General features: G+C 40.6%; 1 protein-coding gene across 2 annotated transcripts; it reads right to left on the minus strand.

The window, feature by feature from the left end:
- On the minus strand, nucleotides 1-25,817 carry LOC115139742 (formin-binding protein 1-like). Of its 2 annotated transcripts, XM_029677470.2 has the most exons (18): nucleotides 25,517-25,817; nucleotides 24,163-24,278; nucleotides 22,186-22,242; nucleotides 21,543-21,690; nucleotides 20,236-20,298; nucleotides 20,034-20,138; nucleotides 16,671-16,685; nucleotides 12,789-12,917; nucleotides 10,553-10,699; nucleotides 7,978-8,163; nucleotides 7,274-7,456; nucleotides 6,845-6,859; nucleotides 6,450-6,559; nucleotides 6,173-6,305; nucleotides 5,795-5,922; nucleotides 5,297-5,433; nucleotides 3,230-3,388; nucleotides 1-1,948 (listed from the first exon to the last, which is right to left on the minus strand). In XM_029677470.2, the coding sequence occupies exons 1-18, from the start codon at nucleotides 25,589-25,591 to the stop codon at nucleotides 1,941-1,943; spliced, it is 1,914 nt and encodes a 637-aa protein (XP_029533330.1). In that variant the 5' UTR covers nucleotides 25,592-25,817; the 3' UTR covers nucleotides 1-1,940. The 2 variants fall into 2 exon arrangements, with proteins under 2 accessions (XP_029533330.1, XP_029533329.1); XM_029677469.2 differs by having other exon boundaries at nucleotides 1-3,388.

The raw sequence follows: 25,817 nt of genomic DNA on the forward strand, positions 1-25,817 counted from the left end.
AACATTCATCATTTAGTCTGCAGAACCTCACAGTGCACTTACTGTATGTCAGCAAAACATCACTACCGCAGCCGTTGTATGCTTTTCGACAGTAACACGTCCCTTTTTCCCCTACTTCATATTTAAATTTATTTCCAAACTCCAACATGGTATATTAGACTTCAGATAACATTTCCAGGAGAAACAAAGCCCAACAATAACAAAGAGGTATTGTTCTTCTCAAAAGAAATAAACAGGCATTATTTTACTATAAAATAAATGAAAAATGAAGACACGATTCCAAGCTTTAGCATATAGTTATCACATATCACACACACCAGAGTATAATTACATCATTACTGTCAACGGTCAAGAAACAAACTTTGCTTTCACACCAGTTATATACAGTATACAGGTACGTTTTCAAAGGAACAGTACACAGTGAATTCAAAGCACAAAATACTTACAGAATACACTGAGACTTCAGTTCGCTAATATGTATGTACTGCATCTCTTTATCAATGGACGTACGAATACCTCAATTTGTCAGTTTGAGTTGGTAACCAGCTAATGTAAAGAGAAGCCGCTCCCAGATTAACCTCAGTTAAAAGAAGCATTAAAACGTTTTTTAAAAAAACAGAAGAGAGATATGAAACTGTCAGTGTCTCTCCGGAAGAGAAACGGCATGGACATATCAAGAATTCGAGGGGAAAGCAAAGTGGTCATGCATTGACAAAATAATAATACCCCCCAAAATATAGAATCACAAAACCACAGGCACAAACACAGGGTAAGAAGGAAAGAAGATAACACACCACAAATGATGAGTTAACGTAATAGAGACCCCCCCCCCCGCAGGACTGGCACAGGCAAGAAGACAGGGCAAGCATGCATGCGTAGAGAAACACAGCGCCAACCGAAGAGTAGCTACCTCCACCACAAGTAGCCAGAAAAAGAGAGAAAAGAACAGAGAGAAGGGTGAGAGACGGAGAAAGAGAGTTGTGCGACAATCACCATGGCTACTGCCTGTGTGGGGGTGTAGCCAGAGAGAGGAGCTGTCACTCATGTGCGTATTGCAAGACAATAGGAGAGAGCAAAGGAGTGAGATCTTCGTTCAGATTGTATGCCAACCTGTAAACCTGCACTGAGTGCTCCAGTCAGGCGATTACACAATGCACTTCAACTAAAAGTCAAATTGGTGCTCAACAAATTTGTGCAGATGTGTTTCAAGCCAACAATCAGTGTAATTTATGTGTGATCAGTATATAATCTATATACCTCAAAATACATACATGGGTGTGTACAGTAATTGTGAGGCGTTTACTGTGTTGAATCCAACTGGAGAAGCAGCAACATCGCTCCAGTGCCAAGAAAAATATATCCTTATAATGAGCTTTGTTTTCTTCCGTTTTGTCTGATTGACATTACTGTGAACATGCTTTTTCGTGACGCAGACACAATGGCTTTTTTTTTCCCTTCACCATGGGAATTAACCAATGGAATTTCAGCCAAAGTGTAGCGGTATTTTCCATAAGTATTTTCCTACGGTGTAGAGTTTGTTGTGACGATAGATTGAAATGCAGGTTTAGAATAGCCACCAATGTGTAACAAGGCTGTCTCAGACTCCTCTCCCCTGAAACAAGTACCGCCCCTGGGGGCCAAGGTACAGTAGAACAGCAAGCAGCCCACAACATGATAATTATCTCCAGTTAGAAAAACAAGAAGCAAGCTTGCAGAAACAATCAAGAGGAAAATGACTAGAAATGGTGGTTGCCCCGCAATGTGTGTTGTTTTTGATCCATTCAATAGAAACCCGCAATGGATTTCTGTACTGGGTCGCAAATTGGACTGCCTCGCAACTTTGTCCCTTTAGTCTGTCGTCTCTCTGACTACAGTTTTAAGAGGAGGGCGCTTTTTCGCAAGGACCTGTGCCCTGCCATCCCTGTGCGAGCCAAAGACTTTTAGGAATCTGCAATAAGAAAAAAGCAAACAAAAAAGCAAACAAACAAACAAAAATCACACAAGACATGTTAGTGGTGATGCATTAAGAGAAGCGAAAGTAAACCCATGACATTCCTTCACATTCTGACAATCATCCTGGCAGATTACGTGTGCATACAGTCGAGTCTATGCTGCTCGAGAGCGTGATTCTGAACGTCAATGGCAAATTAAAGACAGAAAACCCGAGGTTACATGTTAATCATTTTCAAAACAGAAATACTACCTGGTTACAATACTATGCTCATCTGATTTGACTTAATTTGTCTTATCAATTGGTTCAAGCATGCAGAACAACTCAGTATCAAATAAAGCAGGGATAGATTGATCATTATAAAACAATAAATCAATATCATGCCAATGATGGAATGGCGGGTGAATCACCATGCGTCTCAGAATGAAATGACTGTCTATCTGTCGAGAACACAGCTGTAAACTTAGCGCGACATTCAGTAGTTTAGGCCCTTCAATGAAGCCCCTTTGTCAGATTTTGGAGGAGGGCCAACAGCTTGTAGAAGGGAATACACTCGTATGTCGTACTATTGCTAATCAAGACAACGTGCAAGCAGTGTCCTTTTCTAACTATCACATTGTTTTTTTTTGCTTTACTGTGTAAAAAGTCATGTCCTCTCTTTGATACTTTGAAACATGTCCACATGCAACAACTGATTTAGTTTGCCTCTCTGCTTCGCAAGCTTACAGCAATGATGGTCGCTGTTCAAGCGCAGATATACTATGTACTGTGCATGCAACGCAGTGGAGGCTGGAAGAGCATAACCTGCATACCATGAGTCTGTCTTTAGGCATGCAATAATAGCTATTCCAAAGAGGAATTGATATGTTTAGATGCAATGCTTTCTAATATGAGAAGCCTTACTGTACATATCTAAATTTGTTGGTCAAATAAATCAAGAAATTGACATTTGGTTATTACTATTAGTGCTAGAAGCAAGGTGTAGCTGATATCAACAGCGGTGTCGAGTTGGTTCTGACAACTTATCACATCCACACCTGTTCATACACACAAACAAAGACTTCTCCAAAATGAGTTTGAACGGGTGCCAGATGGTAGAAGGTAAAAAGCACAAGTACAAATGTAAATACAGTCCGTTGTTCTGCGAGTTCCGTCTCCAAAATGATTCTTGGATATTCGGAAACTTCAGGGGGGTTGAAATGTCAAAGAGATTTTTGTATATGTTTGTCCACCCATTGCCCATCTCATAAAATGACAATTATATGTATGTCATAGCACCTTTGGCATTTGTGTCGAAAAAGACCTTGATGTAAGATGTGGGAACGTATCCCTCTTCATCCTCGTTCCTGCGCACCCGCGTCCACCCGTCACCCTTATCCTCCTCGATGACATACAGCAGCTCCCCCTCGGCCATGGAAATGGTGCCTTCGTTCTGACCTGAGAAGGAGAGACAAGAAAGTAAAACGCAGAGTCATTGTTATTTTACAGTTGTTAAAATATTACGTTCACAAAAAGCCTATGCTGCACCAAGTTTGTTTGTAATCATCTAGCAATAACCTACAGTTGAAGTCGGAAGTTTACATACACCTTAGCCAAATAAATTTAAACTCAGTTTTTCATAATTCATGACATTTAATCCTAGTAAAAATTCCCTGTTTTAGGTCAGTTAGGATCACCACTTTATTTTAAGAATGTGAAATGTCAGAATAATAGTACAGAGAATGATTTATGTCAGCTTTTATTTATTTCATCACATTCCCAGTGGGTCAGAAGTTTACATACACTCAATTAGTATTTGGTAGCATTGACTTTAAATTGTGTAACTTGGGTCAAATGTTTCGGCTAGCCTTCCACAAGCTTCCCACAATAAGTTGGGTGAATTTTGTCCCATTCCTCATGACAGAGCTGGTGTAACTGAGTCAGGTTGGTAGGACTCCTTGCTCACACACGCTTTTTCAGTTTTGCCCACAAAATGTATATAGGATTCAGGTCAGGGCTTTGTGATGGCCACTCCAATACCTTGATTTTGTTGTCCTTAAGCCATTTTGCCATAACTTTGGAAGTATGCTTGGGGTCATTGTCCATTTGGAAGACCCATTTGCAACCAAGCTTTAACTTCCTGACTGATGTCTTGAGATGTTGCTTCAATATATCCACATAATTTCTCTCCCTCATGATGCCATCTATTTTGTGAAGTGCACCAGTCCCTCCTGCAGCAAAGCACTCCCACAATATGATGCTGCCACCCCCGTGCTTCAAGATTGGGATGGTGTTCTTCGGCTTGCAAGCTTTCCCCTTTTTCCTCCAAACATAATGATGGTCATTATGGCCAAACAGTTCTATTTTTGTTTCATCAGACCAGAGGACATTTCTCCAAAAAGTACAATCTTTGTCCCCATGTGCAGTTGCAAACCATAGTCTGGCTTTTTTATGGCGGTTTTGGAGCAATGGCTTCTTCCTTGCTAAGTGGACTTTCAGGTTATGTTGATATAGGACTCGTTTTACTGTGGATATAGATACTTTTGCACCTGTTTCCTCCAGCATCTTCACAAGGCCCTTTGCTGTTGTTCTGAGATTGAGTTGCACTTTTTGCACCAAAGTACGTTCATCTTTAGGAGACAGAACGCGTCTTCTTCCTGAGTGGTATGACGGCTGTGTAGTCCCATGGTGAAGATAAACGTGATACCTTCAGGCATTTGGAAATTGCTCCCAAGGCTGATTTTATTATTTTCCCATGATGTCAAGCAGAGGCACTGAGTTTGAAGGTAGGCCTTGAAATACATCCACAGGTACACCTTCAATTGACTCAAATGATGTCAATTAGCCTATCAGAAGCTTCTAAAGCCATGACATCATTTTCTGTCATTTTCCAACTTGTTGGAAAGGCACAGTCAACTTCGTGTATGTGAACTTCTGACCCACTGGACTTGTGATTCAGTGCATTATAAGTGAAATAATCTGTCTGTAAACAATTGTTGGAAAAATTACTTGTGTCATGCACAAAGTAGATGTCCTAACCGAAATTATAGTTTGTTAACAAGACATTTGTGTAGTGGATGAAAAAACTGTTTTAATGACCTAAGTGTATGTAAACTTCTGACTTCAACTGTATGTAAATGGCATACATAGGTGAAATTTCAGAATACGCCTCAATGAGTCATATCCTCTTTACAGCACTTTATTTTTTACCTGCAGGGAAATGTTTTAACCCAACTGTACATGAACTGTACATGACGGAAGAAACCCCTTCCCTGTTATTTGAACCAGGTGAGACATATGTTCTGAACAGTACATCAAACCCCAATCTAACAACAACACGTATTTTCAGAGGGGGCATTGGCGTACCTTCGAAAGGGTAGAGCGATTTACAAGTTCCGATAGTGGGGAGTGGGTCCTCGTCATCAAAGTCATCATCAAAGTCGGTGCTCCGAGATTTGAGGTGATGCTCTGTGCTATGATCCTCTGTATAGCTGCCGTCCGGGCTAACCGCATAAAGACGACAAACAGTTAAAGACCAACAACATGGATATTGTATGTGCAAACCCAAATATCATATCGTAAAAGGTTGCCTATATGGCCCTGGTGAGACGTGTGTCAAATCCATAAACCAATCCACTTAGAGCTGTGTTAAAAAGCATACGTTGAGTCAATAGACAGTCCTCGTTAGTTTTATTTAGAGCATAATAAATCATGTGCAACAAGCCCCCAAAGAAGTTTCAGTCAAATCGTATAGTTCTCTGTTGTGACACACATTGTTAGCTAGCTAGTGCGAGGTTTGGTTGTGGTTTTTCAGTTTGCTGGTCCACTGATTCTGAGCTATAGTAATGAGCACATTTGTTCTACCTCTCTCGGTTGACAGGTGCACAGTTGTTGTTGACAGGTGTAGTAGCGTTGGAGTCGTACAATCCACTTTGTCGTCTGTGTGGGTCACTCTTTTCTGCTAACCTTGTCTCCACCTCCAGCAGCCAGGCCTGTGGACAGACATCAAAAGGTTTCGACTCAACAATACTTGATTTGCACATAAACTAGTGGAATATTTTTGATAGAGATCGGGAATGAGAAAGAGAGACAGATCAGGGGAAAGACAGCGGTGAAAGTGTCAGACAAGGGATTCAAACCCAGATTTGAGTCTGGAGCCTGCAGTTGGCAGCACTTACCACTAGACAAACACAAAATATCTAACCAGCATTGACATAAACCTTGTGTAACAGTTCAACTTACTTCATATTTCCTTGAATCCAGTTCTAACTTGTCAATATCTTGTCCGATCTCCTCTAATCGTGGGTCCACGCTGTTGGGGTCCCCCATGTGTGGGTTCCTTACGTACACGTCCTTCATTTTAGTCAGAGCATCCCTACCACACAAAATGGAACAGCTTTGTCACATTCCGAATGAACAGGCATTCATACTGAAGAGTTGATCCGTTTTTAAATAGACCAGGGTTAGTTTAAAACTTCTCATATAGAGACACAATTGGACTTTCACACATTTACTCTACCTCTGATCCACCTCTTTTTGTAGCTCCTTGTTGATGTCATTGATTTTGGCCTGGAGCTTCTTCCTCCTCTGTTCAGGAGGCAGGTGACTACAATCTTCAGGGCCAGAACCCTATGGGAAAACAAACAAACAAACCACCAAACAAACAAATCAACACCCAGACATACATAACCCTATTAAAGAAGCCTAACACCATGGAGAAGTGACTTTATATTGTTTTATATATGTTTTTTTAATGTCTTTATATTGACTTCATATAGTTATCATCAACAATGAGATCTGAGCGTATCTGAGCAATTTTCCTCTATAGTGATCTAGATTGTACCTGTAATGTGTGCACTACAAAACAATATAGTCATCAACCATCTGAAGAGTTAGGAAACCAGTCATGCTTACCAGCTTGAGAGAAAGCTTTCCAAGTGAGGGGAGACAATGGGACGAAAAAGACACAATGTCAACATATGTTTGAAACTTTGAGACGGAAGTATGAAACTGTACAAGCACAAGCAGCAATGAAGGGTTGTGGATATTAAGATAGACGCCATGTCAGTCTGAACAGTTCATTCACCATTGGCAGCATTATATTTTATCCACCTATAGTATGAACAAATGTTAAACAATGAACAAAATGAATACACACCATTCGTAGATTGGAAAAGAACACAGTGCCAGAATACACACAATTTTCTAATTATTGTCTGCAGGTAGTAGGCTCGGACGGATCCCATTCAAAGGGAATGAGCAATAGCAGGAGCCACTATCAGTAGCCCATAGTCACCACATCAATGTCTTAAGAGTCAATCTGCCCGTACAAAATCAACTTACCCCGCGTGTCAGACTCCTTAAACATTGCATTTTATGTTTGGAGGTCATGAACTCATTGAGGCGGTGGGAGAGGGGCTCCTTGGGCTGCTGGGGAGACTGGGGGCCGTTGGGCACGGCACCGGGTGATGGGGAGGTAGGGGGGGGAGGAGGTGGTTGGCGTGGGGAAGCTAACAAAGACATGAGCTATGGGTAAGGGTCATGGAGCGGTATGGAACAAAACAATTAATAAAATTAGGAAAATGAACACACAAAAATGATTTAAAATAATAATAATAATGAAACGAAGGACAACAGAAAGAATCTGGTTACTAACACTTAAGACAGCAGCGATTAAAATAGCATGTACAGGGTATGAGCACGTCATTGTGTGACGACGAGAGAACACTGCTCGAGCACGAGTTGAATGTTTAGATAAATTGTGCTACCAAACAAGCATTTATTTCATATTACAAAGATGTACACTCTCCAGTTTAGGCAGACGCCTGTGCCCCGTTCAGTTCACATTGTGGAACATTTCAGGTAGAAATGTCATGAAGAGAGCGGACAGGATTCCATATTTTTCATGTCAGAGAGACGTGTGCTCTATCTACAACATGTATTTCTGTCTGAACCTTCCACAACGCGGTGCCCTGCCGAACTTGGCCCTGGCTATTACAGTACAGTAGGTAGAGGGCAGTATTGTGGACTGAAGGTGTTGTTCTTACCTTGTTTCTCTTGAAAGGCCATAGTTTGCCCCTGCTGTTGCTGCGGCTGGGCTTGCCCTCCCCCCGCGAGTTCAGATAGCTGGACTCTGACACGGTCCGCCTCATAGACAGACTATAGTCCTCAACTTCTACGTCGCCAGGTGGCTCGAAGCCAGACTTGAAGGATTCCACCACCTGCTTGGTATCCTGTTGGGGGAAGTGATTTCATTCATGTATAATAGATGGAATATTATGAATATTCACCAAATGTATTTCAGCTTGAAGGCACCAAACTGAACCAAATAGAAGGAAATAATTAGCACTTTAAAGTGGAAGTATTCCTCTCGAAAGCCAATGTCAAAACTGCGACATGCAAAAGGGCGATTCCACCCCAGCGGGAGCAGGAAATATTTTTGGTATCTCAGATTGTTCTGGCAATACTCACATAGAAACTTCATGGGACTTGAAATACTTTTGACATTTGCATCACAAACCAACATTATGATGGAATTGGCCATTTTAGGCCCTTTTTAAGACCTAAACATGACTGTGAAGTGTACATGATACAGGCAACACCTTGGTGTCATTATACTCCTTTTAGTGTGTCTTAAAGGAGTATGTCTAGGTTCTTTTATTCAACATGAACTCCTTCTGCTGGTGATTTGTCCAATCCCAAAGGAGGGCTATGATCTGTTTTGAAGAGTATATTGTTGCAAACAATATGTCTAAAAATAAGAAAAATCTAAAATTGTAGTTTTGAGATATTCCTATTAATATTTTTGTTTAACTTCTTCGATATAGGGGGCACTCTTTTAATTTTTGGATAAAAAAACGTTCCCGTTTTAAACAAGATATTTTGTCACGAAAAGATGCTCGACTATGCATATAATTGACAACTTTGGAAAGAAAACACTCTGACGTTTCCAAAACTGCAAAGATATTATCTGTGAGTGCCACAGAACTGATGCTACAGGCGAAACCAAGATGAAATTTCAAACAGGAAATGCCCCAGATTTTGAAGGCGCTGTGTTCCAATGTCTCCTTATATGGCTGTGAATGCGCAAGGAATGAGCATACACTTTCTGTCGTTTCCCCAAGGTGTCTGCAGCATTGTGACGTATTTGTAGGCATATCATTGGAAGATTGACCATAAGAGACTACATTTACCAGGTGCTCGCTTGGTGTCCTCCGTTGCAATTATTGCGTAATCTCCAGCTAAGTGCATTTTTCAATTTGCTTCAGAGGAGAAACCCAACTGCCACGAATGACTTATCATCGAATAGATATGTGAAAAAGACCTTGAGCATTGATTCTAAACAATGTTTGCCATGTTTCTGTCGATATTATGACTGAATTTTCGGGGTTTTTTCTTAGCCAAACGTGATGAACAAAACGGAGCGATTTCTCCTACACAAATAATATTTTTGGAAAAACTGAACATTTGCTATCTAACTGAGCGTCTCCTCATTGAAAACATCCGAAGTTCTTCAAAGGTAAATGATTGTATTTTAATGCTTTTCTTGTTTTTGTGAAAATGTTGCCTGCTGAATGCTAGGCTTAATGCTATGCTAGCTATCAAATGCTTGTGTAGCTATGGTTGAAAAGCATATTTTAAAAATCTGAGATGACAGTGTTGTTAACAAAAGGCTAATAAGCTTGTGAGCCAATATATTTATTTAATTTCATGAATAGTTAACGTTGCGTTATGCTAATGAGCTTGAGGCTATGATTACGCTCCCGGATACGGGATTGCTCGACACAAGAAGTTAATAAATTAATGTTAAAATGTTAAAATGTGTATTATCAGAATCTAGACATACATGCCCTCGCCATATGTTAGAGCATGTATCAAGTTGTGTTTAGGTCTAAAAAAGGCCTAAAACTCCCACTCATCAAGGTTTACAAAAAAATGGTTTGTGATACATACAAATCTTTTCTGCTCCCGCTGAAGTGGAATCGACCTAAACTCCCCTTTTGAAGCGCAGGAAGACACAATTATAGCAAAGGCATGGCTCTTGAAACCCACCACAGAAAGCGTCTCAGAGTAGGAGTGCTGATCTAGGATCAGCTTTACCTTAGTTATAATCAATAGACAGGGGGACCTGATTCTACATCAACACTCTTAGTCTGAGACACTTTATACAGTCCAGACTACAGCATTTATTGTTAACACCAGTAAGGCATATGTCAATGAATGCCCAACATCTTGATTCCTTTGCGGTATAGGATAAAACTATCATTATCGGTGACTCCGCTGTCACTATCGGTGAAAACACCCAATGACACCTGTATGCGACTTTGCATAGCAACAATTCTCATTCATGTGAAAGTGGAGACCATTAATAAAACTGCCAAAGTAAGCGTTTTGAAGGTGTGAATAATTTATGTCCTCCTATGGGCTGCTGCTAACCCTTTACTGCTTCTGCGAATAGAACAATGGATGACGGCAATCACATTCTCTCCACACTTTGGTATAGAAATAATGTCACAAAAATGTACAACAGATTTGTCTGTGCACGTTCCACACAGTTTGTCACTATGTAAAATGACTGTACATAACAAGAACCATGTTGTGCACAGGCACTAGGCTACTCACCATTGTTGGCTCGATGGATGCTGCTGCATTGGTCATGCCATCTAAACATTTGCTAACAATAGGTAACACTTTCCGATTGACCTCTGCGTAAGTCTTCATAGACTCTCCCACTTTCTCGATCCTTTTCTCCTCCATCTCCTGTATTTTCTGCAACAAAGAAAACATTGTTGTATTACTGTACCTTCAAATAGAATTATGAGTTGCTAATCACATACACGTCAGTTATATTGTAAATAGGGTGGATGTGAGTACTGGTAAATAATGTTTTCTCCCTGAAGCACTTTGAGTGCATGCAAGTGCTACTGTATAAATACAGTGCCTTCAGAAAGCATCCATACCCATGGACTTATCACACATTTTGTTGTGTTAATGCCTGAATTCAAAATTGATTAAATATATTTTTCTCACTAATCTACACACAATACCCCATAACGACAAAGTGCAAAACATGTTTTTAGAATTTTTTCCAAATTGATTTAAAATGAAATACAGAAATATGTCATTTAGATATTCACACCCCTGAGTCGTTACATGACAGAATCCCATTTGACTGCGATTACAGCTGTGAGTCATTCTGGGTACGTCTCTAAGAGCTTTGCACACCTGGATTGTACTAAACTGAACAAAAATATAAATGCAACATGCTACCATTTCAAAGATTTTACTGAGTTACAGTTCATAAAAGGAAATCAGTTAGCAAAAGCCAACATCATCCACGACAGAGAATGGTTGATTGAATTCCATTATCTTGGCGTTAATGGATTTTGCCTTTGAGTTGTCTCGCTGATATGTTCATACTCTTTCAAATGACTGCTCGACTTGAACTTGTTAAGTTGTTGGCATGCTTAGTATTATTCGGCTTTTGTTCTGTGTTGTGCTATATTTAATTTACCTACGTTTATATAGATATGCACCTCAGCTTGGACTTCGGTTTTGCACATCGGTGTTAAACTAGACATGGGCCGATACCAATGTTGGCATTTTTAGCTAATATCGTCCGATTCCGATATGCTTACTGATGTATCGTGCATCCCTGATTTACATGTTGCGTTTATATTTTTGTTCAGTGTATATTTGCCAATATTCTTTTAAAATGTCTTCAAGCTTGTGAAGTTGGTTGTCAATCATTGCTAGACAGCCATCTTCAAGTCTTGCCAAAAATGTTCAAGGCAATTTATGTTGAAACTGTAACTAGGCCACTCACGAAGATTAAATGTTGTTTTCGTATGCAACTTCAGTATAGATTTGGCCTTGTGTATTAGATTATTGTCCTGCTGAAAAGTGAATTTGTCTCCCAGTGTCTGGGCCAGGTTTTCCACAAGGATTTTGCCTGTGCTTATAGATGTATTCAGTTTATTTCTATCCTAAAAACTCTATAGTCCTTTCTGATGACAAGTATACCAATAACATGATGCAGCCCCACCATGCTTGAAAATATGAAGAGTGGTAGGCAATGTTGGGTTGTGTCGGATTTGCTCAAACATAACACTTTGTATTAATTTTTTGCAGTATTACATAAGTGCATTGTTGCAAACAGGATGCACGTTTAGGAATACTTTTATTCTATACAGGTTTCCTTCTTTTCACTCTGTCATGTAAGTTAGTATTGCGGAGTAACTACACTGTTGTTTATTTATCCTCAGTTCTCATATCGCAACCATTAAACTCTGTAAATGTTTTAAAATCACAATTGTCCTCATGGTTAAATCCATGAGCGGTTTCCTTCCTCTCTGGCAACTGAGTTAGGATCTACCAATCGCTACACTTTTTCTGTGATACATAAAAAAAACTGCTGGTCTTTGTGGTTGAATCTGTGCTTGAATTTCACTACTCGATTCAGGGACCTTACAGATAATTGTACATGTGGGGTACAGAGATGGGGTAGTCATTCAAAAATCATGTTAACCACTATTTTTGAAAACGGAATGAGTCCATGCAACTTATGATGTGATTTGTTAAGCTCATTTTTACTCCTGAACTTATTTAGGCTTGCCATAACAAAGCGGTTGGATACTTATTGACTCAAGACATTTCAGCTTTTAATTTCTTTATGAATTTCAGAAATTCTACATTGACATTATGGGGTGTTGTGTGTAGATCAGTGACACCAAATTTACATTTTTATCCATTTTAAATTCAGTCTGTAACACAACAAAATGTGGAAAAAGTAAAGGGGTGTGACTTTTTGAAGGCACTGCATATAAAACCAATCAATTAGTACTGTGAGGTTAAATACCTGAAAGATGTGAGGTATAAGGCTATAATAATGTTCATTCTGCTCCTTGTTAAACTTCTGCAGGTAGGTGAGGTATTCATTCTTGCTGTCCTCTGCCACTTGGTGTTTCAACTGGGCCTGCTGTCTGGCCTGTATACAGAGAGGAGGTTCAGAGATGGATTAACGATTCACACACCAACAAGTGGGACTGTAAACCCTGCAAAGATCAACAGAACTCTAACAAAGCACATTTTGTGTTAACACGCATAACAACATCCGGATGATTCCTCACAAAACTATAACAAATACATTTTTTGGGGGGTGGGGGAAGTCAAAAGTATTGGTTAGTGTCAAGTAGTGCGACACCTCAATCCATATTGAATGTTTACAATGACAAAATGATGGAAACATCGACCATAACAAACAACAACAAGAACAAAAGAAAAACACAAAAGGGCTCATTTTGCATGCACATAACCCACAAACATACAGTATGAGCACTGAGACACACTGTACACTGACAGGACAAGATCTAGGTGCTGCTTCCAGCAGACAGTTGAAGACTGTCTTCATAACACAAGACTCAAAGTAAACAAACAAAACTGAAGGGTAACATTTTGTATGCCTAACAGTATTTGTTGCAATCTTAATAATCTTGGTTAACCCTGAACTAAAATCTCATGTAATTGGTCAGCTGCTCGAATAAATTCTGTTTCCATACATGTTAAGAGAAGAGATGAAGAGATGCTAGAACGAGGAAGGGAACCATAATGAAGAGCTCCATTTGCTCTCTTTGCAAGTTACGGGGCCCGAATGTGCCCTCCTCTTCCAAAATTCCAAAGATGATAACACCGTTGAAATCGCGATGTGTGCAAATAACCTGTGATGAAAAACACAAACACTGGAACTACTGCTGCTCGTTATCTCACCCATCCCACTCCTTCCAGACAGATTCTAGGGTATCAGTTATATTTACGTATATATCTGTCCACGAGAGATTACAATCTCAGCGGTTATGCATTTTATTTGTGTCTATATTTGTTATTTGTGTGCAGCGCCATGAAAAAGTATTGGCCTCCTTTCTGATTTTCTCTATTTTTGCCCCCTTACACTCAATAACCACCTTTAGCTGCAACGACTGCAACCAAATGCTTCCTGTATTTCATGATCCGTTTCTTACGTCACTTTGGAGGAATTTTGGCCCACTCTTCCATGCAGAACTGCTTTAACTCAGCGACATTTGAAGGTTTTCAAGCATGAACTGCTTGTTTGAGGTCCTGCTTACAATGCCATTCTAAAAATTTGAACGTGTTGCTTTCAAGCCATTCTGACGTAGACTTGCTTGTGTGTTTTGGATCATTGTCTTGCTGCATGACCCAGCTGCGCTTCAGCTCACAGACGGATGGATGGCCTGACGTTCTCCTTTAGAATTCTCTGATACGGAGCAGAATTCATGGCTCCTTCAATGATGGCAAGTCATCCTGGTCCTGATACAGGAAAGCATCCCCAAGGCATCATACTACCACCACCATACCTTGGCTGTCGGTATGAGATTCTTTCCGTGGAGTGCAGTGTTTGGTTTTCCTCACTGATCCAAAACACACAAGCAAGTCTACATCAGAATGGCTGAAAAGCAACACATTTAATGTTTTGGAAAGGCCTACTCAAAGTCCAGACCTAAACCTTACTAAGATGTTGTGACAGGGCCTGAAACGAGCGGTTCAGGCTCGAAATCCCACAAATGTCACTGAGTTAATGCAGAACTGCATGGAAGAAAATTAATCCGCAGCCACGTGAGAGACTCTTTAACAACTACAAAAAAGTGTTTGGTTGCAGTCATTGTAGCTAAAAGGTGTTAAAACCAGTTATTGAGTGTAAGGGTACAATTACTTTATCACACAGGGGCATTGTTTATTAAATAAATGAAATAAGTATCCAAATGTTGTGGTATTTTTTCACTCAGGTTCCCTTTATCTAATATTAGGATTTGGTTGAAAATCTAATAACATTCAGTGTAAAAAAAGATGCAAAATTCGACAAAAATCTGAAAGTGGGCAGATACTTTTTCACGGCACTGTATACAATATGAGTCAAAAGTTGGGACACACCTACTCATTCAAGGGTTTTTCTTTATTTTGACTATTTTCTACATTGTAAAATAAGAGTGAAGACATCAAAACTATGAAATAACACATATGGCATCAAGTAGTACCCAAAAAGTGTTAAACAAATAAATATAGATTTTAGATTCTTCAAAGTAGCCCCCTTTGCCTTGATGACAGCTTGGCACACTCTTGGCATTCTCTCAACCAGCTTCACCTGGAATGATTTTCCAACAGTCTTGAAGGAGTTCCCACATATGCTGAGCACTTGTTGGCTGTTTTCCATCACTCTGCGGTCCGACTCATCCCAAATCATCTCAATTGGGTTGACGTCGGTTGATTGTGGAGGCCAAGTCATCTAATGCAGCACTCCATCACTCTCCCTCTTGTTTAAATCTCTTAAACAGCATGGAGGTGTGTTGTGTCATTGTCCTGTTGAAAAACAAATGCTAGTCCCACTAAGCGCAAACCAGATGGGGTGGCATATCGCTGCAGAATGCTGTTGTAGCCATGCTGGTTAAATGTGCCTTGAATTCTAAATAAATCACAGACATTGTCACCAGCACAGCATCCGCACACCATCACACCTCCTCCTCCATGCTTCACAGTCGGAACCACACATCCGGAGATCATCCATTAACCTACTCTGCGTCTCACAAAGACACGGCGGTTGGAACCAAAAATCTCTAATTTGGACCAAAGGACAGATTTCCACCGGTCTAATGTCCATTGCTCGTGTTGCTTCACCCAAGCAATTTTCTTCTTCTTACTAGTAAATCAACCATGAAGGCCTGATTCACGTAGTCTCCTCTGAAGAGTTGATGTTGAGATGTGGCTGTTACTTGAACTCTGGGTCTTCCATTCCTGTGGCGGTCCTCATGAGAGCCAGTTTCATCATAGCGCTTTATGGTTTTTGCGACTGCACTTGAAGAAGCTTTAAAAGTTCTTGAAATTTTCCAGATTGACTGACCTTCATGTCTTAAAGTAACGATGGACTGTCATTTCTCTTTGCTTATTTGAGCTGTTCTTGCCATAATATGGACTTGGTCTTTTACCAAATAGGGCTATCTTCTGTATACCACCGCTACCTTGTCACAACCCAACTGATTGGCTCAAACTCATTACGAAGGACAGAAATTCCTCAAATTAACTTTTAACAAAGTACACCTGTTAATAAAAATGTATTCCAGGTGACTACCTCATGAAGTTGCTTGAGAAAATGCCAAGATTGTGCAAAGCTGTCATCAAGGCTAAGGGTGGCTACTTTGCAAAATGTCAAATATAAAATATATATTTCGATTATTTTCCCAATGTTTTGGTTACTACATGATTCCATATGTGTTATTATATCGTTTATGTCTTCACTATTATTATACAATGTAGACAATGATTTATTTATCCGTTATTTTACAAGGTAAGTTGACTGAGAACACGTTCTCATTTGCAGCAACGACCTGGGGAATAGTTACAGGGGAGAGGAGGGGGAAGAATGAGCCAATTGTAAACTGGGGATTAAATAAAACATTGAAATAAAGAAAAACCATTGTGTCCAAACTTTTGACTGGTACTGCATATGAATATATTTAGATGTGTCTTCGCTCAATTATCATTTGGAAATCCTGTACACACTAAAAGACCCCAGCAGTTTCTTACTGTAAATACCCATTCCAAACCATAACAAGCCTTAGAAGATCTTTGGAGATCTTAATTTGAAATGATGCTCCGAGTGAAACAGACAATGTTATGTCTATGGGTATACATTGAACACAGAGACAGATCCTCACAGACCTCGTAAACCTACCTTGAGAGAGCACCGCTTTAAGACATGTTAGAAAACAAAAACACTGAGTTAGTTTCAGAGCACTACAGACAGGTTTTAGACGTTCTAATTATGTGAAAGTATTTTTTTTAAATTATTATTTATGTACTGAATAAATTACTAGACTGCATAAAGGCTTGAACTGTAAGGAACATAGTGGTTACAGTGCATTCGGAAAGAATTTACAGATTTGTACACATTTTGTTACTTTACAGCCTTATTCTAAAATGTATTAAATACAATTTTTACCTCATTAATCTACACATAATACCTCATAATGACAAAGCAAAAACAGGTTTAGAAATTTGTGCAAATTTATTAAAAATGTAAAGCTGAAATACGACATTTACATAAATATTCAGACCTGCTATGAGACTCGAAATTGAGCTCAGGTGCATCTGTTTCCATTGATTATCCTTGAGATGTTTCTATAACTTGATTGGAGTCCACCTGTGATATATTGCATTGATTGGACATGATTTGGAAAGGCACATACCTGTCTATACAAGGTCCCATAGTTGACAGTGCATGTCAGAGCAAAAAAACAAGCCATGAGGTCGAAGGAATTGTCCTTAGAATTCCGAGACAGGATTGTGTCGAGGCACAGATCTGGCGAAGGGTGACAGAATGTCCCTAAGAACACAGTGGCATCCATCATTCTTAAATGGAAGAAGTCTGTAACCACCAAGACCCTTCCTAGAGCTGGCCGCTCGGCCAAACTGAGCAATCGGGGGAAAAGGGCCTTGGTCAGGGAGGTGACCAAGAACCCGATGGTCACTCTGATAGAGCTCCTCCCATCTCCTCTGTGGAGATGGGAGAACCTCCCAGAAGGACAACCATCTCTGCAGCACTCCACCAATCATGCCTTTATGGTAGAGTGGCCAGACAGAAGCCCCTCCTCAGTAAAAGGCACATGACAGCCCGCTTGGAGATTGCCAAAAGGAACCTAAAGGACTCTCAGACCATGAGAAACAAGATTATCTGGTCTGATGAAACCAAGTTTGAACTCTTTGGCCTGAATGCTAAGTGTCAAGTCTGGATGAAACCTACCACCACCCCTATGCTACGGTGAAGCATGGTGGTGGCAGCATTATGCTGCGGGGATGTTTTTCAGTGGCAGGGACTGGGAGACTAGTCAGAATCGAGGTAAAGATGAGCGGCGCAAATTACAGAGAGATTCTTGATGAAAACCTGCTCCGGAGCGTTCAGGACCTCAGACTGGGGCAAAAGTTCACCTTCCAACAGGACAACAACCCTAAGCACACAGCCAAGACAACACAGGATTGGCTTTGGGACAAGTCTCTGAATGTCCTTGAGTGGCCCAGCCAGAGCCCGGATTTGAACCCAATCGAACATCTCTGGAGAGACCTGAAAATAGCTATGCACCGAAGCTCCCCATCCAACCTGACAGAGCTTGAGAGGATCTGCAGAGAAGAATGGGAGAAACTCCCCAAATACAGGTGTGCCAGGCTTGTAGAGTCATACCCAAGAACACTCAAGGCTGTAATCGCTGCCAAAGGTGCTTAAACAAAGTACTGAGTACAGGGTCTGAATAATTATGTAAATGTGATATTTTTTTATATATATATTTTTTAATAAATTTGCATTTTTTAAATAAAAACTTGTTTTTCTTTGTCATCATGGGGTATTGTGTGGAGATTGATGAGGGGAAAAAACAATTGAATCCATTTTAGAATAAGACTCTACCGTAACAAAATGTGGAAAACGTCAAGGGATCTGAATACTTTTCTAATGCACTGTATGAGGAGAAAGTTGAAGTCTCTACCTATCCACTGGTGTAAATCCCCTTTCTGATTGCCAGTTCATCTACTAGATAGCATTAGGAGATCACAAGACGTCGCTTGGTCTGGTTTGGGGTAGAATCGCTGAACGGATTTTCAAGCCTGACATCTTAAAATTACCCTCGCAATCATGGCTTTCAAGTTACCGAGATTTTTTAAACAAGACACAGACAGTTGTGGACATTTCCAACTTCTTTTCCCATTCACTTTTCCTATTGTAAACGAGTAGATCCACGGCCCATGTGAAGGATGCGTACAAGGTAAAGTGGCTCGACAAGGAAATTCATTGCTGTACAATGACCGTCAGGGTGTATTCTTTCCAGGCATATTACATGTTTGCATTTTTGGTGACTTGACCCACATTGCATACTCTATGAATATGACCATACCGCATTGTTTATGCCCTTTATGGAGGGGTGGAGGAGGGTTCTTATGACATTGTCAGCAGTAAGATTTGAGTTTTATTTACAAGCAGACAAAGGCTGTAGCTTCCAAATGATATGTCACTTTCTATTTACTGACACGGTCCAAAACAACCAGAGTTTGGTTATTTGATTTGGTTTATTTTGGTTCATATGAGCTTCATGAGATTCTTGACTTGTGTACAGTAGGGGGTTGCATTTCACATCGCGAAGTCAATTGTGCCTGAGGAGGTTTGCAAACTTTTTGCATCTTTATACAGATACAGGCAACCGTGCAATATCATGAACTGAAATCAACTCAATGACCTGGTTTGAAGTTACTTAAATGTGATTTGGCCAAATATTTGTAACATTGCACATTTGCCCCCCCCCCATCTGTCCCATATATTTTTGGTTAGTGGTGTGTTAAATTAGCTGGATTAATAGTGGTTGTTTAATTAACTCTAGACAATGGATTACAGTCTCTAGACTACTGTCTGGGTAAGAAATCATCAAACTCTTAAGGTCTAAAATACCAAACTTATCAAAGTAACAACATTCTAGGGAAGTTCTTTCACGACTGGCAGAAAGCTAGGGCAATGTTGATATCAATCTTCCTCAGCTCAGAGATGTTGCATGTTGACACTACTGTACATTGAGTTACCTTTGTTTCTACAGTACATTGGACAGATCGGATACCTGATAAACATGTCAAAGTACTATCACTTTTTTTTGCAATCAATACTGAAATAATAGTACAGATTTTGGAATCAGCAGTACACTAGCACAGTAACACAGCTTGGTTACCATCTGAGGCATTACATTTAGAGGGAACAATGAGAAAAGCCTATAGCTGGAGCTCCATGAAGCACTGTACCACTGTCTACCAGCAGTGATTCATATTTGGCTCCAACCCAACTTCCAACAGGGCCACAGCACTCTCTTGTCAGTGAAGCTGTTGCCACGCAAACCATGCTTACAGCTTAATGAGTGGGTGAGTGGTGACTAAGAGTAGCTGCACTTTTACACACACACGCACACGCACAGACACACAGAGACAGGCAAGGCATTCGCAGTCACCCACCCACGCACACACACACGCACCCACACACACTGCTACCCATTGTCAGTCAATAACTTACTTTTTCGACGTCTGCTTTGGTCACATTGATGTCAGCATCAATCTTGTCAAAGTACTGCTGGGCTCGGTCCGCCTCCTTGCAGTCTCTCTCAAATCTCCGTTTACTCTGAGGAGAGGCAATTCACAAGTCAAGTTGGAATGGTTCAGTCGCATATCGTTCATCTCTTCAATTACTCAAACCTACTCGTCAGGAGGACACTTACGGATTCCAGTTGTTTCCAAGAATTCTCAATGTGTTGCTGAGCTCTGCGGCCATCATGGAAATGCTGGGGGAAAAAAACACATAATAAAATAAGTTAAAACACTTAAAACAGTAGTAGAATCATTTCTGGTTTTGACCTCTGAGCAATTTAGTATCTATAACTAGACAGTCAAGAGACTTGTAGATCTCTTACGGCAGCTCTTACGATACTCCTTATGATGAATAATAAAGCTAGACAAAACACACAATATCCACAACAAAAAGGCATAAAATCCACTACTTAGCCTTTGCATTAAAGTGAAACTACTGAGCCAGAACTAAACTAACTTGTGACTTGATGATGTGCATATTCTTGACTGATTCAATGCTGTTCATAGCGTATAATACGACTTTCAAGGGAATTCACAGATGAAGACTCAAAGGCACTTCTGCTTTTGTTTTAAGTTCAATTCAAAATATAGGAGCAGTAAATATTAATGTGATGTACAAAGCTTATGTTCAATGCCTGGTTGCATGACCTCATTTAACTTACACCATGTTCTGGTTGGGAATTGAATGAATGAAAAAGCATACATTGGAGTGAGCTATCGATGAAAGCTACCTTTACTACACGTTAGAAAATAAAAACAATCCGACACGAACGGCAGTCCAGATTTTTACATTTTTTAATAAAAGTAAGAGGTATTAACTCTTCTCGCACTGAGCTGAGCCATCGTCAAAGACATGCTGTCAGACAAAAGGCCACAACCAACGCCTTACAAAACTATGTGTGTGTGGGGGGGGGGAGAAAAGAGCTGTTGTACATTCCACCCCCATCATATTAGTTCCAGCCACCAGCTCCAGACAGAGACCTGGTTGAGGCTACTATGGATTGGTGGGGGGAGTAGGGTCAACATGTTCCCAAATCCATTGACCTGGATACTTGACCCAGTTCCATCCCTGGGATGTATTGGATGTGGCGGCATACAATTGTGAGCAACATCATAACAGATTCTCAGCTTGATCCCTGGCTGTGTGGTACAGAGTAATGACAATCACCAATGACATATTTGCATCTGTTCCAGCAATTGCATTTGCTGATTTGTTTTTTGGGAGTGGGGATAAAAAAAAATGTTCAAACATTTTTTTGGAAGCATCGAGCCGCCACTGGTTGACCAGCGATTGGCTGGTTTGGCTCAGATCATGTGATATCAATAATCTCTGCGTATTCTAGCCTCAAAATAGTTTTGAGCCGCCAATGAGCATGATCCGGGAGAGTACAATTCATGACTAAGTGAGCGATGCGCAGGAAAGGGGATTTTTTTTTACCGATTTCCTCTCTGCTTTCAGCTCCTGGATATAGCGTGTCAGCTCACAGATGATATGAGTGGTGAGATTCTCAGCGATGACCTCGTGTTGTCCGGCATAGTCGTTCAGCTCATTCAGGGTCATCAGGAAGGCCCGACAGGACGTATACCTGGTAACAAGACGAGATATCAATAACCACAAAACGTGTTTAAAAACACTCACTTATTTCACATTTAATTTCTCTAATCACAACTGCAAGTAGCCTAGTGGTTAGAGCGTTGGGCCAGTAACCGAAAGGTTGCTGGATCGAATCCCTGAGCTGACGAGGTAAAAATCTGTCGTTCTGCCCCTGAACTAGGCAGTTAACCCACTGTTCCCCGGTATTATGAAGGATAAAATCTTGATGAAAAGACAATCCTTGTGGAAAAACCCTTGGCTTTAGCTATACAGTGTTCTCCGGGCAGAATGGAGTGTTTCGCTGCAAGCCATGAAAGTGCAGCCTTGTTAATCTAAAACAGCTATTTTTACCCACTAACAGCCGGTAATGAGTGGAGATGGTATATGAATTACATGACTGTACAATCATCACAAAAATAATAGCCACATTAATGTGCACGGTCAACCTGATATTGGTGAACATTAATCCTTGATGCATTTCACTCACTTGTATTCGTCTTCCTCTCTTGAGTTTTTCTTGGGCTGATATTTTTTTGAGAGGTTTCTGTTAGGGAATGGGAACAAATTTCAGTACAGGCGTGGAAAACATACAGTACACTGTAAATCAGGGGCTGTGGAGAAATACAGAGGGAGATGTGTAAACACAAATATTGTATGTTTCTGTACTCATGGGAAAGGGACGCCCAGTGACAGGCTATCAAAAGTACAAGCTGATTGGCGGATAATCTTCCGTGTACCTCTGCATCTGGGCCTCATATGTACACATCTCTAAAAACAACAGAGTGATTTGACAAGAAAGAGCAGCATTAGAGGGGCAGTATCAGGAAGTCATCCCTTAGCTGTAATGTAAATCTCAGGATGATTCATCCAACTGGAGATAGAGCCTACACTTACTATGAAAGCATAACGGCAAGATTCCCCTTTGAAATATCAGCATACTATCTGTACAATGACGCTTATGAAAGAAAAAACGATAAATATTACATTTGTAATTATACAGCCTCTGAGTGGACTATCGTGAGCAGAAACCGAGGCTAGAATAATGACACAGCGGTAAAAACAATCTCCCCCTCTGACTGGTAGCCTCCACTGGTAGCCTCCACCCCCTGTGCTCTGATCCACACCATCTATTCTGATGTGTTGCTAGGCAGATTGCCAGCCGCGCCAGCCGCCTCTTTTTGTCTGCTTGCAGCCACATGACAAATCTGGATCCTGACACCACAGCACATGGCACAAATCCCATACGCCCAGATTCATGTTAACACTTTGAAAATAAAATGACTAACAAGTCCCTAGCTGTCTGTTTGCTCTAGTCTTTTTAAGCACCTGCTTGTCTTTTGGGGCTTTTTGCATCATTTGGAAGGCTTAATTCCTCCATTCAGTGTCCAATCTGTGCGTTCCATAGTCTGGTTTGTGTAGTCTACGGTTGCCTTAATCAATATACTACATCAACTGTACTATCAACTAACATATATAGAGAAATGAAATCTATTATGGTTGGTGATGAAAAAAACACAATTTAACAAAACACTTCATATGCAACTTAAAATGGCGCCATTATCAATGATAAACACACCCAATGAATAATCCAGTCCAGAGCTGATCGCTGCACTATTGCTGAGGCAGAAAACCTCTTGATATGATCTCCAGAAACAAGGTTGATGATTATGCATGCAGGGATTTGCTGCTGTGTATTCCTTGGTGAGTGCACGGCAGACAGTGATCCAACTCATCCACTGTCCCCGGGGACTGCTCTGTCAGAGACTATCACTGTCTGGCAATACCCCCATATTATACAGTGGGAAGCTCCCAAGACCATTGGAAGAAAACGAATGTGGGTCATTGCTGTGGATAACCTAGTAACCATGGTAATGCGTTGCCTACCCGGCTTACACTTCCGGTTCCACGTAGTTGAAGGCCTGTATGTATCTGTATTAATCTACTTCACTATGTTGCTACTTGCTACATAAACTACCACCTTTGGGTAGGCCTAGTTACATTCACCTCTGAATTTAGAAGTTTGCTTTGAAGTGGGCTGAAATTCATACATTACATTTTTATTTTTTTTAACCTTTGTTTAACCCGGGGGTTATTGAGAAGGCATTCTCTTTAACAAGACGGTGCAGTGATACACTAGAGAGACAGCTGACACATGTACCACTGGACCCTCTTGCTCTGGTGTATGCATGTCTGAAATGTATATGAAAATGTGGATACCAGAGATCATTTTGTCACTTGTGAGCATCACCTTATGACATGCGTTGCACTTGAGTGTGGCATGACTTGGATGACATTGGTGATGCAGGCTCTGTAGTCTTTTATCAAAGTTACTGAAATCGACAAAACATACCGAAACATATGTTTTAGTCGTACTGTAGGCTTCTCCTACTGCAACGCCTCAGCCATGAGAGACATGACAATATCAAAATGGGAAGTGAAGAGGATAATGTTTTCCCAGCCTTACCTGATTTGTTTTGCATAGCTGATTTCAATTTCAGATCTCTCTTTAACAAACTTTGTATACCTCTCCACAAACTCAATGCCCCAGTGGGTGTGCTTTTCCAAGTTGTCAAACTGGTCCTATAAGAAAAGAGATTAAGAATAAAATAAGAATACATGATCAAAACAAAGCCATATCCTAAATTTAATTCCCAAACTCACATCCAGTAACTAGACCAGGTTACACCACCTCTGATGTGTATTTTCTTCCTAATTTATTTTGCAGCCAAGAGGCAATGTTTATGAAAAATGTATAGAAATGAGCTATTATGGTTCAATTAGAGAGGGATAGAGTCTAGAATAGTCTTTGTTGAAACAGTATGTCTGTTGCAACAGTGGGCTAACACTTCTGCACATTGTATGTAGGCCTACAACCTAAACTACAGGAGGCACATTGGGAATATAATAAGACTATTGGCATTCAGTTGGTGAGGTGTAATAGTATATGTTGTGAACTCAAATTAACATATGTGGCGGCGGGTTACGTTTGCATCTCTGCAATGCATAGCCTATTTGTGCACACCTGTAGGCATAACATTTTTTAAAAACAGCCCTCTTCAACTATAGGCATTGTTTCCATTTCCAAATAAAAACTAATTCCATGACGTTACACATATTTAATGCATTATTTTAGACGTCACTCTCTCTGATATTTGCAATAGGCCCTTCTATGTGCGGAAAAAAAACGTAGTGTATGAGGATCCGTTCAACCTGCTGGCCCTGTTCGTCATTGTTCTTGCTTTAATAGCTATTTCAGCTATAATGTCAATTAAGGCAGACAACGGAGGAAACCCATTCCCAAATGCATAGCCTACAACACCGCTCTCGGGGGCAATGTTTCAAATTAAACGTTACTAGAGTCGCTGTGTAGCTGTACGTGCACAGTATGGACCCCATTTGCAATGGCTTAGTGATTGTAATAGGCTAATGGGGTAGGATATTGAAGACAACTAGCCTATTGCTTCTAACGTAGGCTGTATGGCGGGATAGATCTTGAGGTTAAAAACAAAAGTACGCTATATAAATTAGTGACTGTAAAATCAGATGGGGTAGCCGACCGTGTCGTCTAACAGGCGACCCAGTATAGAATCGGCCACTATGCCTCCGATAATAAAGGCTGCATGCACGCGCAGAGAAGCATCATGGCAGCAGGAGCTTTAAGCTCGCTACCTTGTTGCAAGACAATGCCATCCACATGTCGTTTGTATCGGAACAGATCAAAGGTTGTCCATCAAATTAAAGCAATAGTTAAAAAATGTTTCATATACTAATATATTTGCGCCGCTATCACTCGGTCGTGCTTCCGCGGTTCTACTTACCCACAGCTCTGTCCCCCATCTGCAACTCATCGTTTCAGTGCAATTTCTTCCAAATGATCCACGATTTCTATGCATGCGTCCAATGATATTATTCAGGCCTGTATCTGAGTACCAGCGTATGTCATAAGATCCCACAATGTTTGTGTAGCTTTTCACCGACGCATTCACTCATAACAAACGGTGTTTTGTCCTCAGATATTGGGTTGATTGCTGCTCCTACATGTGGGGCATCCACCCGCCTAGCCCGATGACAGCGTGTTTCACATAGAAATCTCTGCTAGAGCCTCTGCTCACGGGTAGA

The sequence above is a fragment of the Oncorhynchus nerka genome, linkage group LG13 (genome assembly GCF_034236695.1).
Source record: "Oncorhynchus nerka isolate Pitt River linkage group LG13, Oner_Uvic_2.0, whole genome shotgun sequence".
Taxonomy (NCBI): domain Eukaryota; kingdom Metazoa; phylum Chordata; class Actinopteri; order Salmoniformes; family Salmonidae; genus Oncorhynchus; species Oncorhynchus nerka.

Excerpts from the sequence above, each read along its gene's own strand:
- LOC115139742 (XM_029677469.2), bottom strand. The coding sequence starts at position 25,591 with ATGCATAGAAATCGTGGATCATTTGGAAGAAATTGCACTGAAACGATG. Across the intron at positions 21,691-22,185 it reads AGAGAGGAAGACGAATACAA|GTATACGTCCTGTCGGGCCT; the intron begins GTGAGTGAAATG and ends TCTTGTTACCAG. Across the intron at positions 6,306-6,449 it reads CAAAAAGAGGTGGATCAGAG|GGATGCTCTGACTAAAATGA; the intron begins GTAGAGTAAATG and ends TTTGTGTGGTAG.